General features: G+C 43.1%; 1 protein-coding gene across 1 annotated transcript in view; it reads left to right on the top strand.

Moving 5' to 3' along the window:
- Window positions 1-14784, top strand: part of Phlpp1 (PH domain and leucine rich repeat protein phosphatase 1) — a 193795-nt gene that overhangs the window by 143947 nt on the left and 35064 nt on the right. Inside the window, exons 8-10 of the mRNA XM_051203918.1 lie at window positions 133-193; window positions 2179-2274; window positions 5999-6154. Coding sequence (XP_051059875.1) covers window positions 133-193; window positions 2179-2274; window positions 5999-6154 — 313 coding nt within the window. The remainder of the gene's footprint in view (window positions 1-132; window positions 194-2178; window positions 2275-5998; window positions 6155-14784) is intronic.

The following is a 14784-nucleotide window of genomic DNA, read 5'->3' as shown; positions in this document are numbered from 1 at the left end:
GAAAATGGCTTTGTTCTCCTGCAGTTCAAGTTGCACTGGGAGATGCCCTGTATTTCCTAAACTAAACAGGGGAAGTCAGCACTTCCTACAGAGTCACGTGGGCAATAACGTGTTTGTGTTCTTCCCCTCTAGAACTTGTTCAGCTTGATGTTTACCCGGTTCCGAGTTATCTGTCTTACATGGATGTCTCAAGGTAAGAAACAGCAAGCACCTCCCTGAACTGCTGGCCCATTGCAGGAGTCTTTGGCTTGTTCCATCCAAGCCTACGCTTAAGGCTTTCCTTTTTTTTTTTTTTTTTTTTTCTTCCTATTTTTGAAGGAAAATAACAAAACTAAAATGTTTTAAAAATAATAAAAGTTATACTTAATTTAAAACTTCATCTACAAAAAAATCAAGTGACTTTGGATGCCGTCTTCCTGTGATTTTTTTTTTTTTCCCCCCTGCACCTGAGTTTTTAAACTCAGGGCTTCATCCAAGCTAAGCAAGTCTATACCACTGAGGTAGCACCCCCAATTCCGGAACCAGTTTGGAACCTAGGTTTACACCTAAAGGACTGGAGGCTTCAGGTGACTCGAAGGTTCAGTAGCCTTTATGTGCATTAATTGTGTGCTGTTGTTCTTCTGAGTTCCTTTTGATCACTTTGTACACACATGTACTTGCCCAACCCTCAGGAGATGCTGGACTCTTAGCTTGCTGCATGTAGGGAGAGCCCCTGACTCTTCTACAGTTGCTCTTCCTGACTCAGTGCCTAAACATACAAAAATAGATGCCCCACAATGGCATAAAGGCATGGCTTTGTCTACAGCACGTATTTACACAAGTGAACTTCAGTAATTTTAACCCACTAAAATCGAAACTCATTTTAAGGAAATACCAAAATTTCAGAACACATAGGGTCTGGCTCTCTGGAGATGCCAACTCTTAAGCTGTGTGAGGGTATGGATTGTGGTGCGTTTGAGATGCCATCCATTGCAATCCCAATGGCAGTTTGAGTTACAAGGCCTAGAATTTTACCTTTCATCATGAAAAGCACACTGATTGGCTATTGTAACTATTAATACCTATTTGTAACTTTAATGTAAACTTAGATATAAAGTTCTTTGAATTGTTTTATGAATTTCCTATTAAATTGCTACAGTGTATTTAACTTAAATCCAGACATTAGTTGATTAAGTTCTTAGGCTTTTTTCCCACCCCTCCTTATCAACTCTGGGTTTAATTTTTCAGTTTTTAAATGAAAACAGGAGCTTATATACATAGGTACCTAAGCCTTATACAGATTTACTTTAGAGACTTGGCTACTGAGTGAGCCTGTTTTCCTCTTACTCATAGAATATAATTGACACATAGTCCTCATTGGAATCCCTTGGTCAGCGCCCTAAATTGGTCCCTTAAATATTGCTCATCTTCCTTTGTGACTCTGGAACATGGCCTTCTCATGTGTCTCTCTCTGTGTGTAGGGGGGTATGGTGTGAGTGTGTGTGTGTGTGGTATGATCTATGTGTGTGTGTCTCTCTCTCTGTGTGTGTGTGTATGTGTGTGGTCAGATCATTTAATAAAGTCATTATTGGTTCAGTTCACTTGTTTCTAGTAACTGTAATTATTGTCCAGTGCCCAAGTAAACATGTTCAAATAGCTAATTCTAAGTCTTAACTATTAGTGCACCATTTCACTTCCCGTCCTTCCCAGTACCTATATTTTCATGATGCCAAGTAGAATTGGGAATTGCTTTAATGCCAATGATAAAAATGTAAACTCAAGAGTAATATTTGTTAGTTGATCGTTTGACTTAACTGGGTCACTTCCCCGAGTACGAGTCCTCTTTCTGAATTGCAGTGCTCTCCAAAGGGATGCTAACGGCTGAGAAGTAGAAATCTCTTAGGATAGAGACGGTGCAGACACTGTGTCTGTATTTGAGGAGCTGGAGAGGTGGCTCAGAAGTAAAGTGGGTGCTGCTCTTGCAGAGAACCGTAGAGTTCACTCCCAGCATCTGTACCAGTGGCACACAACTGTCTGTAACCCCAGCTGCAGAGTGTGCCATGCTTTCTTCTGGCCTCAGTGGGCAGCTGCATGAAACTGTACATACACACAGATGTATATAAACTTTAAAAAATTAAACTTCATATTTGAGGTCAGATTTAATTTTTAAAATAACAATTTTTATGTTCTTATCTTTAGAAACTGCCTAGAAAATGTGCCTGAGTGGGTATGTGAAAGCCGAAAGTTAGAAGTTTTAGATATTGGCCATAATCAAATATGTGAACTCCCTGCCCGGTAAGTATTTCAGATCAAATGAGAGGATACAAAATATAGATGATCGATGATAATATGCTGACTTAAGTAGTTATCTGATGCTTTTTTACTCTTTTGGCTTTTTGAGGAACCCTGCCACCCAACTCCCAAGTAAATTATACATGGAGGCTTATTATGCCTGACCTTAGCCTGTCTTGTTCCTAGACAGCTTTTTCTTATCTTAAATTAACCTGTCTGCCCTTTCCTCTGGACTTTTAGCTGTCCTGTAAATCTTACTTTCTCTCTTATTCTGTGTATGGCTGGCTGGCTGGCTGGCTGGCTGGCCCACCCCTGGTATTCTCCTTTTCTTGTTCTCAGGTTGCTCCTCCTTCCTCCTTCCTCCTTTCTCCTATTTATACTCTCTGACTGTCAGCCACGTCTATCCTTGCCCCTGCCTTGCTGTTGCCGGCCATTCAGCTCTTCATTAGGACCACCAGATGTTTTAGACAGGCAAAGAATCACAGCATCACAGAGTTAAACAAATGCAGCATAAACAAAAGTCACACACCTGAAAATAATATTCCCCAACAGACTTAGTGTTTATCTTATTAGTTGTGTGAATCCCACGAGACTGTTTTCGAATGTATTCATTGGTTTTTATTTCTGTATTGTCATGGGGTGGAGAGTAGAGTAAGCCTTTGTCTTTCAGGCTGACATTGCATATGTGATAGTGTTTATTGGAAAAATTGCAAATAAACCAGGAATGTACCTCGTGGATCTTAATTCTTTCTACCTTACCCTAGATAATTTTCCCCCTAGGATATTATTTTGTTGGTGGTAGGACACGAGGCAGATGGATATTGTTAGATCAGTAAACCTTGAAAGAGCAAACTAGGTGGTCCTTTTCTCTTTAAATTCAAACTTGAAATAGGAGATCTGCAAACGTCACTTTCTTTCTGCCCTTTTTTTTTTTTTCCCATAATGTGTGCTTTTTAATAATGTTGGGTGTGTGCATGGTTTCCACATGGAGGTCAGAGGACTCCCTGCGGTTAGTCCTCACTGTCTACCTCGAAGAAGAGGACTTTTTCATGTGCTGATGCATATATCAGCTGCCCTCAGTTCTCATTTCACCCTTAGAAGCACATGGATTTCATGCATGGGTGCTGCTGCTTCTGGCTTGTACGAGTTCCAGGGATCTGAACACAGCTTGTCATGCCACTGACTCATCTTCCCATCATAATTTGTTCTTTAATAACATTTTTCAAGTTGCTATGTGATGATTTCTCGTATCCATTGATAGAGATAAATCTTTTCCAGTTAAGTAATTGTGACTACCCAGATGGGTAATAAATCATAAGGGAAGTCCTTCCAAGGCTGCCATGGGAACTTGTCTGTGATGAACATGGTGTATACCTCAGTGCTCCTAACATCTCTATGTGATGCCTGGAATTGAAGTGTGGCTCTTCTGACCAAGACGCTGATTAGTAATTTAAACTTAGTTGATGGCCAGTTACTGCCAAAATTTAAGTTCATTTATTTCAACCTTTTTTAGCCAGTCATAGGACAGGGAAAAGTTGTTCCTATCAGTGTATAATAAAACATATCAATACAAATAAGGTAAAAGTAACATTTAGCTTAACCTTTATTTGATCTTTATGACAGACTTCTTGTAATTGACCCTTAAAAGTATGAGTATGGGGAGATGACTCAGTTAAAAGTGCCTGTCATACAAGACCTGAGTTTGGGTCTTCAGTGTCCATACAAAAAAAGCCAAGCATGCTCACATGTGTTTGTAACCCTAGCACTGGAAGCAGACATGAGTGGGTCTCTGGAGTGCAGCATCTAGCCAGTGGGTGGGTGGTGGGTTCAGTGGGAGCCCCTGCCTCAAAAAAACAATAATTAATGAGGAAGATAGACATTGATGACTTATGTTGTCAGTCTCTCTCTCTCTCTCTCACTCACACACACACACACACAGAGTGATCATCTGAGATGTAACTGTTTCTAGTGAAGAACTGTAAATTTGACAACAAATGTAAAATATTTATAGTGACACTAAAAGTATTTTAGACACAGTGAGTCAAGTGATAAGAATTATTTCATTTTACTTTTTAATGTGGCACCTAGAGAGTTTCCAAATACACATGTAGCTCTCATTGTGTTAGAATATTGCTCTCATAAAATAAATCCAAGTTACATTTCAGTCCCTGAAATGATTAATTGCTCTTTGTTCTTCAGCCATCGTAATATCCATAAATCTGATTCATTTAAAAACGCTTTCTGTCCCCAGAACATTAGTTAATTGAACATTTAATAGACCCTCATGCAGCAGTCACCACTAGAATGAGAGGTAGACAGACAAACACAAACCATGCCCTGTGCTTTTAGAAGAGGAACGTGAGAAAGAAAAATGGCCACGTTTAGGGAGGAAAATTGTTGGAAAAGCTTTTACCATTATCTTTTTATCTTTCTTACTATTCTCCTATTTTGTCTTTCCCTCCTCAGTTCCACAGGTGGCAGGCACATCAGGGGCTAAATGTGCTCACACTCTATTACACTTTCACACACTAATAAATACAAGGTAACCGAGATTTTCCCATTTTCCCAAAGCCAATGTTCAATTGGCTCTGTACCAGTGTAGGCTTTTGTGGGTCCAGACAAATGCTTATTCAAAGGAAATGCCAAGAGTTATATTGCCATAGAATTCAATGTTTCTCTGCATTTTTTTTATGCAAAGCAAAAACAATACCTATTGCTTTCTCCCTCAGTGTTTAGCTACCGATTTTACACAAACCCAGTTGGTGGTCTAATATTCAAGCAAAACTGATTCATTAGAATTGATTTAGTATTTAAAATTTGTTTCTCTAAAGAAGGTATATGACGGGTATTGTGGTTTAATAAAGATCAAGAGAAACACAGGTTCAACAAAACAAGTTATTTATAAATGAAAATACATAAAAGAGAAGTAGTATTTTAATGCTTAGACAGCATCCAGAAGGATTAAACTGAATTATCATTTGATACTAATACTGCATTCTGTTCTCTTTAGAAGAGTATCTACTGTGGAATAGGATGAAACTATGGATCTCTAAAATATACAGGCATTAGGGAGACAAAAGGGGAAAACTAAATTATGAAGTAAAATGTAACATTTTCTGAGATGTATTTAAAAGGCTTAATGTTCCTGAAGACTTTGCTTACTGTTAGTCATCTCTGTGAAGATTGCTCAGCCGTGTTCATTCAGACTCTGGAACACATTAGCCTTGTGGGTCTGGAGAAGCATACAGCCTTGTAAAGCTCACCTTGTCAGTCAAAATTAGACCAAGCTCTTCAGTGTCCCTTTCTATGAAACAGATATAGAAGGCACTGAAATACAAATAGCTCCAAGTTTATATTAAAATAAACCTGCTAAAACTAGGGAAATTACTTAGCATAACTCTGGCAGTTCTTGCATAAGAGTGAGTTCAATTCCCAGCACCCACATGGTGGCTCACAGCCATCTGTAACTCCAGTTCTGGGGATTGTATGCCCTCTTCTGACCTCTACACCAGCAGGTACCCATGTGGTGTACATAGACACATGCGTGGAAAACACATGCATTTACTAAAATAAATCCAATAAAGAATTAAGATGAACCTGTTAGCCTGTACTGAATTAATGTATAATTTGTGAAATGATGGTTATTTAAATCCTATGCTTTTTTAACCCTCATCCCAAATTAGCCCTATATAAATAGTTGCCTTCTGTTTTGTCCCCTCTCACACAGCTTATTTTGTAATAGTAGTCTCCGGAAATTGCTGGCAGGACACAACCAGTTAGCAAGGCTCCCTGAAAGGCTAGAGAGAACACCGGTGGAGGTCTTGGATGTGCAGCATAACCAGCTTGTTGAGCTCCCGCCTAACCTCTTCATGAAGGCTGACAGGTAAAGCTCTTCAGTACTTACCCGCGTCTGTCACAGGGTTTCATCACCTGTGATCTGAGCTCATTTGTTGGAACTTCGTTATCTTTCCTAGGTGTGTGAAAAATTGGTTTAAGTAGCTACCTTTCTGCCATTTTGTATGGAATAGGAAAAGTGGCATTCTGCAAATCTTTACTAATTTCACTGCTCTTTATAGAGGCCAAGGTGCTCTGCACTGGGCTAAACATGTGTCATGGGAGTGAAATGTGAAATCTTACACTGCTCGGTGGACAGGAGTTGTGCAAGCCTTTTTAGGCGTAGCTTAATTATCTGATTGTCTTCATTTCCTGTTGCTGTTGTAAACAGCTTAGGAGAGAAAGGGTTTATTTATTTCAGAGTTCCCAGTTATAACCCTTTATTGTAGGGTATTTCAGGCAGCAGGAACTTGAGACAGCTGATTATATCACAGTCAAGTGCTAGAACAGTGAATTAATGTGTTCATGTTAGTGTTCAGCTCATTTCCTTTACTCCTATGCAGTCCAGGAATCTGCCTAGGAAATGATGCCACCCACAGTAGGTGGGTGTTCCCAATGATTCTTTTTTTTTCTTCAATTTTTGAGGTACTAGAAATTGAACATGGGGCCTGATGTATGTTGAGTATAGACAAATATTCTACCACTGAGCTACTTCCCCAGCTTCCCCTCATATTTGAATAGTACTCCTAAATAACTTGTATCTAAGCATTTGAAGAAGCTGATTTCATGAGGAATTGCAGTAGTTCGAATGCAGTTGCCCTCATAAACTCATAGGGAGTGACACTATTGGGAGTGTGGCTTTGTTGGAGTAAAATGGCCTTTTTGGAGGCAGTATGTTATGTGGGTGCTGGCTTTAAGGTCTCATAATTGCTCAAGCCACACCCATCGTCTCAGTTCACTTCCTGTTGCCTGTTGATCAAGAGGTAGAAGTCTTAGCTACCTCTCCAACACTGTGTCTGCCTGCACGCTGCCATGTCCTGCCATGATGATAAAGTCCTAACCTCTGAAACTGTAAGCCTAAGCCACCCCATTAAATGTCTCCCTTTATAAGAATTGGTGTGATCATGGTGTCTCTTTACAGCAATAGAAACCCTAAGACAGGAATTAATTTAACTGTTAAGAGAAATTTTATTTTCCTTTTGCAATCCAGTGAACATTTAATTGGAGGTTGAAAGAAAACCCACAGAGTAGGCAAATTGTAAATCCTGGCAGCTCCCAGGAGGAGGGGGGTAGAGAGGAAGAGGTAAGAAAGGCTGAGGTTTATTCAGCGGTGGGGATCTGCAAGCCACTGTCAGAAAGGGACGCAGTGGCCATCAGAGAGAGCACCAGAGTCTGAGGGTCTTCAGGGACAGCTTTTCCCAGGCTTCTGGCACATTCAGTCGTCATTTGTCTTAGTTGGCTTCAGCCACTGTGCTGGATGCTGGGGTCATTGAAAATTGTTGACTGTAGCTGTTACTGCCAAGTTGCTTAAACCGTAATGCATAGTTTGAAAAAAAAATGTACAGTGAACATAAAAGAAATTAGAGTGAAGAGAATAGAAAGACAGAAATAGGGACAGGACAGCCTGGCATATTGGTATGAGGAAGAGCACTGGGCTGCTGTGTGACAAAATGAATTTTCTGTTTGTGTTTAGCAGGTAGCTCCAAGGCATTATTGAAACCACATAAATTCCTATGTCAGTTTATTCCATAGTTCAAATCTTAGCAATAGTTAAAAAAATATTTGTTGTGATAATAATAAATTATTGTTTCCCATTCTAGATTAGATTGTATCACTGAGCAATAGCACATGTTGGTCTGTTCTCCCTGTTAGCAGGGAGTTACTTGGTAAACAAATAAGATGATAATCTACTTGGAAATTAGGTGACTTATTTCTCTCTGAAAGCTTGGGGGCCTATCTTTTTAGCATGCTTATGACTTAACCACCAGTTTATGAACTTACTTTTTATGTTCACCTTTGAGTTTTATTTGAGTTACTTTTTAAAAATGGCAGTTCATGCTCTCTACTGAATTGAAATGTCACACTGTATTGTAAATACATGTACACTTATGACAATTAAAGTTAGTATGTATTTTAAAATAAGCATACGCTCATAGCTCAGAGTTGTAGATGGATGTGAAATTTGGTGGACTATGCATTGTTAAGAATTTGGCTCTGATATTGCATGTTGAGGGAGGGCAGGATTTAATTCTGTTGGGTAAACTGAACATCTTTTTGTTCTGTGATGAGTGTTCTCATGATAGAAACACCAAAGGAGTTTCAGATACGTGGCTATCTCCAACAGATGGTCAGAGGAAGGCCAGGTAATTCCCCGTGGGTTGCCAGAGTGGATGAGTCACAGCCAGAGGTACTGCCATCCTTCTGTTCTTTCTCAGAATCTTGGCAGTGACTGACTCCCTGTCCACCCAGGCTCATCATGCACATTTGATGGCCAGGCAGAGTTTCCCAACTGACCCAGGGGTTTTTGTACCTGGTTGGAGCAGACTGAGGATGCTCAGAGGCAGCAGATGGGGGTGGGGACATCTGTGTGCCAATGAGGTTCATGGTATTTCTCATTTGTACTCATTAACTGTCCCCAGAGTATTAGTCACACCATAAACCATAAGCTTGAGTGACTCAGACAGAATATGTGTAAATATCAAAGGAACTAAAAGAGAACAGAAAATCAGAAGAAGGTGATCAATTGACCATGACAACTGGTGCTCCTTGGCAAAGGCAGATATTTCTGGCATTTTGAAGAGCTGGCTTGCCCACACTTTTTCATTTAAGTGAGCTATCTTTGAAGTTCTGGTGTTTGGAGGGATGTGGTAGATTAAAAGTGTTTCTAAAAGTATGCTCTTCAGAATCCTCTAGAGAACTTGCAGATTCCTGGCTTTTATCTCGGTTCCATGGACTTAGATGTTGGAAGGAGAGCTGGGATCCAAATGTTTAATGAGGTCAGCCTTGTGATTCTAGTATGCAAGGCCCACCGAACACTGAAAACTCAATGTGACTATGGGAGGGCCTGCTGACAAATAGATTCCTACAGAAGACTCGGTGGCAGTAGGGACAGCACATACTTCATCTCTTGTGTTTCTCAAATATTTGTATGTGGTGGCTCTTTGGGATTTAGTAGCATCAAAATCAGCTGGCAGGTGTGTCAAAAGCAGAGAGTCAGCCAGTGGGAGTTAGAAGACCACACAGAAAAGTTCCCAGATTTCCCTCAGTCCTGGGGAAGGAAACGGGGAACATCAGAGGATGGCCAGCTATGTGATTTTGGCAGGGTTCTTATTCTGGTGACTAGTGTCACTTGGGGCTAACAGGAATGATCCAGAAGACTTTAACCAAATGTTGTAAATGTTCATACAAGTACCTATGAATACTGTTCAGGAAGGATCATCAAGAGTCCTAAATGTCTAGTGATGAGGAGTCATTTGCTCTTGTATTGGTACTTATGGCATTATCTGTTCTTAAGAAACCACAAGAGTGCATTAGGATGGGAGGTGTACACAACTGAGAATTTCACACTTGCCAAGACCCTTGTAGTTAGATTTTGAGTCTACTCCTGCACCACTTAACATTGGTAACTGAAGGTTGAAGATGAGACTCTGCCCTCTGAGCGTTCCTTGGGTAGTTGTTCTTTATTTCTTGCTCACAAAGAGGTAAAGCTTAAAGAAAGAGAAGTAAGCATGAGGTTTCAGCAAGCAGTCTCCAATTCTACTCCACCCATCTTAGTCTCAGGCTGCATATCAAGCCAAGACAGAATGAGACACTTGGCAGGAGAGTAGAAGGGCACTGGCTTACGACCTGTCTGAAGGGTCAGTCCTTGGGTTGGTGCACTGGCTGGTTTTGTGGGCCAATTTGACACAAGGTAGAATCATCAGAGGAATTAAGATCCTGCTGTATTGCTTTGCTGGGACTGAAGAGTCAGCTGATTAACAAGATACCAGAGCTACTAAAGCAAGATTTTGCATTCCTGGAATATTTGACGTTGGTCACCTGCAGCTAAGAAATTAGTGGTGATTAAGACAAGACTAGCATGACCCAGGGGAAATCTTCTGGGAAGTGTTTCCTGAGTGCACAGAGAAGCTGTGCTCAGGGGCAGCCAGACCTGCTAATGTGTAAACATCACCCAGGTGGTACTGTTTTTGGAGGCATGAAGGGGTCATGGAGAGCAGCTGAGGCTTGACAGTGAGAGGCCAGGAGAAGCCATTGGTGAAGGTGCAGCCTCAGTGGCAGTGAAGCCCAGGGCCGGTGGTCATGGAGAGAGTAATCGTGAAGCCCAGGGCTGATGGTCATGGAGAGAGTAATAGTGAAGCCCAGGGCTGATGGTCATGGAGAGAGTGATAGTGAAGCCCAGGGCTGATGGCCATGGAGAGAGTGGAGCCCAGGGCTGATGGCCATGGAGAGAGTGGAGCCCAGGGCTGATGGCCATGGAGAGAGTGATAGTGAAGCCCAGGGCTGATGGCCATGGAGAGAGTGGAGCCCAGGGCTGATGGCCATGGAGAGAGTGATAGTGAAGCCCAGGGCTGATGGCCATGGAGAGAGTGGAGCCCAGGGCTGATGGCCATGGAGAGAGTGGTACTGAAGCCCAGGGCTGATGGCCATGGAGAGAGTGGTACTGAAGCCCAGGGCTGATGGCCATGGAGAGAGTAATAGTGAAGCCCAGGGCTGATGGTCATGGAGAGAGTGGTACTGAAGCCCAGGGCTGATGGTCATGGAGAGAGTGGTACTGAAGCCCAGGGCTGATGGTCATGGAGAGAGTAATAGTGAAGCCCAGGGCTGATGGCCATGGAGAGAGTGAAGCCCAGGGCTGATGGCCATGGAGAGAGTGGAGCCCAGGGCTGATGGCCATGGAGAGAGTGGAGTCCAGGGCTGATGGCCATGGAGAGAGTGATAGTGAAGCCCAGGGCTGATGGCCATGGAGAGAGTGAAGCCCATGGCTGATGGCCATGGAGAGAGTGGTACTGAAGCCCAGGGCTGATGGCCATGGAGAGAGTGAAGCCCAGGGCTGATGGTCATGGAGAGAGTGGAGCCCAGGGCTGATGGCCATGGAGAGAGTGGAGCCCAGGGCTGATGGCCATGGAGAGAGTGGAGTCCAGGGCTGATGGCCATGGAGAGAGTGATAGTGAAGCCCAGGGCTGATGGCCATGGAGAGAGTGAAGCCCATGGCTGATGGCCATGGAGAGAGTGGTACTGAAGCCCAGGGCTGATGGCCATGGAGAGAGTGAAGCCCAGGGCTGATGGTCATGGAGAGAGTGGAGCCCAGGGCTGATGGCCATGGAGAGAGTGGAGCCCAGGGCTGATGGCCATGGAGAGAGTGGAGTCCAGGGCTGATGGCCATGGAGAGAGTGATAGTGAAGCCCAGGGCTGATGGCCATGGAGAGAGTGGAGCCCAGGGCTGATGGCCATGGAGAGAGTGGTACTGAAGCCCAGGGCTGATGGCCATGGAGAGAGTGAAGCCCAGGGCTGATGGCCATGGAGAGAGTAATAGTGAAGCCCAGGGCTGATGGCCATGGAGAGAGTGGAGCCCAGGGCTGATGGCCATGGAGAGAGTGGTACTGAAGCCCAGGGCTGATGGTCATGGAGAGAGTGATAGTGAAGCCCAGGGCTGATGGCCATGGAGAGAGTGGAGTCCAGGGCTGATGGCCATGGAGAGAGTGATAGTGAAGCCCAGGGCTGATGGCCATGGAGAGAGTGAAGCCCAGGGCTGATGGCCATGGAGAGAGTGGTACTGAAGCCCAGGGCTGATGGCCATGGAGAGAACTTGCTGCTCATCACCATGAGGAGAGCCTATGAGAGGCTGTTGGTCACAGTGCAGCCCAGTTGCAGCAGAATAGCAGTGTTTTGGAGGTGCCCGTAGCACCGATGACCACCAAGATCAGCAGCAGCAGTGGAGTGGAGCAGCCAGAGCCTGGGAGAGGCCGTGAGAGCCACAGAGGGTGGAGCCAGAGAAGATTGTGAGTGAATCCCAGACACTGGGTGATTGGAATTTTGTTTGCTCTGACTGTGGCTGTGCCCTGATTATTCTCTCTTGAAGTAAGAATGCATTTTACTGGAGCCCACAGTTGAGAAACTTGAATTTTAAAAGACTTTGGATTTTTAAAGAGATTGACTATTTTAAAGGAACTGAAATTTTATGTTTGACTCTGTAGAGACTATGGGGCTTTTTAAAGTTATTTAAGATCATGGGGCTGAGTAGAAAAGGAAAGGGTTGTGGCTTAATAGTGATATTTTTGTGTGTCAGTTGACAAGGGGTCAGTGGTACTAGGTGGCTTTGTGGGTCAGCTTGACACAAGCTATAGATTCTTTAGAGGAAGGAGCCTCAGCTAAGGAAATGCCTCCTTGAGGTCCAGCTGTAAGTTCTTTTCTCATTTAGTGATCAAAGGAGGAGGGTCCAGCCCATGGTGAGTGGCAGGTGGTCCTGGGCTCTATAAGAAGGTAGGCTGAGCAAGGTAGGGGAAGCAAGCCAGTAAGCAGCGCCTCGCCATGGCCTCTGCATCAGCTCCTGACTCTGGGACTCTGCCGTGTTTGACTTCCTGTCCTGACTTCCTTCAGTGGTGAACAGCAATGCTGAAGTGTAAGCCAAATAAACCCTTTCCTGCCCAGCTTGCTTTTTGTTCATATTTCATCACAGCAATAGAAACCCTCACTAAGAAAGCTGGTAAAAGGGAAGGGACACAGGAACAGGAATCCCAAAGTCTGAACAGAACACTGGAGGACACAATAGCAATCTGTTCTCATTCCAAACAAAATCGCTTAGGATAGACAGCACATGGTCCCAGTGACTTAGAGTCTCATTAACAGGATAGAGAGCAAGATGGCTTACTTACTGCTCATGCAGAGGACTCAAGTTCACTTCTCACAGTTGCCTGTGACTCCAACTCTGGCCTTCCCAGGCACTGCAACAGACCTACACACATATACACATAATTTAAAAGACCATTATAAATAACCAGATGCCATGAAAATCAACAGAGAAACGGGGAACATATCTATAAGCAGTGCCTAAGAAAAACCAAAGAGAGCATGCATCCTCCCGTAAGTCATTGTGAAGACAAAAATGTAAGGCAGCATTACAGGCAGAGTTAAATATACTGGTGAGCATTAGAGGATAGAAAAAGGAAGTTAAAAACAAACGTGGACAAACGGGAGGAGAGGTCATTGAACTCATAAAACAGAAAAGAATAACAATCACCTCATAAATTAGCAGCATGTTCCCAGGTGGATAAAGGGTAATACTTTCAACTAAAACTTCAGGAAGAGACATTAAAGGAAGGCAGAAAAGTGAGAGTGAAATGAAGAAATAACAGGGTTCCAATAAACAGAGGAAGTCGGAAAGTGCCTCCCAAAGGAGCAGGGTTTGCACATTGAGAGCTTGAAGAACAGAAAGTGGTCAACACGCTTCTATAACACACAACAAGCTCTTAATTGTGTACCTGGAATAACCTTGGTGATCAGCTCTGAAACCTAATAGTTAAATGTGGATTCTGAAAAATAAAACAGTCTACATGGAGTACTGTTCTACACAGCTAACTCTAGAGATGATAATATGGCACAATCCATATGGAGTACCATTCTACACAGTTAACCCTAGTGATGATAATATGGAACAATCCATATGGAGTACCATTCTACACAGTTAACTGTAGTGATGATAAGCTATGGAGTAATCCGTATGGAGTACCGTTCTACTTAGTCTCACTCTACTGATGAGGAACCATGCAGCAACCCCATACATAGTAGCATTCTACACAGCCTCATTCTTGGGATGATGAACAACGAATGTGGCGTAACATTCTTGTCTTAATTACTTTCTATTGTTGTGCCAAGATACCATGACCAAGGTAAGTCTGTTACGGCACCAAACCCCGAGCTCCTCTAGAGACCGAATTTTAGGGTATAATCAAAAGAAACAAGACAACCCAGAGCCAGGCGGACAGTGTGCCAAGACAGAGGAATTGAGCCGTTATCTCTAGAGGCAAGAAGTGGCTTTCTCCTCTGGCTGTGGCTTCCCAAGTGCTCTTGTTAGGAGCTATTGATTATAAGAATTGAGTTTGAAGTGCATGCACACAGGATCTTTAGCAGGTCCTGCTAGGCCGCAGCAGTTTCAGAGAAAGGGGCCCATTTCTATTTTAACGTCTGAATTCTGGAGAGCCATGTTAGGAATAATGGGCTATTGAGATTGATGAGGTTTTTCTCAGTGCTACTCATCACTGTTTGACCATTACCAAGTGATTTCACTTTCTCAGCTTTGGGCTCTGTCTTCTGTGAAATATGAGGGATATCTAGGATACTGAGATAGTCTCGGGAGATGGAAAATAGGAATGTAAGCTGCTTCCCAGAAAGCACCTGATAAATGAAAACACTGGTAGCATTGTATTGCCTTTTTAATTAGATTATTATGTCATGTGGCAAACGTGGCTGAAACATCTCTCAGCACATTAAACTTTCTTTGCCTTTTAAAATCTTTTTATGCTGATATTAACAGAAATCGGCAAGTTGGAGGCTTAAGAATAGTTACCACATCGTAGTGGCCTGAGGCACATAGGCCATCCTTCAGGCTGAAGACAGGAGTGGGCCATGCAGCTTGTCGTTATTCGACTGCTCTCTACATGGAGGATTTGATTTTGTACATTG

Source organism: Phodopus roborovskii, unplaced genomic scaffold (assembly GCF_943737965.1).
Source record: "Phodopus roborovskii unplaced genomic scaffold, PHOROB, whole genome shotgun sequence".
In the NCBI taxonomy this organism is placed as follows: Eukaryota; Metazoa; Chordata; class Mammalia; order Rodentia; family Cricetidae; genus Phodopus; species Phodopus roborovskii.
The sequence above is the reverse complement of the archived record's forward strand: the minus strand, read 5'-3'. Positions and strand labels throughout refer to the sequence as shown.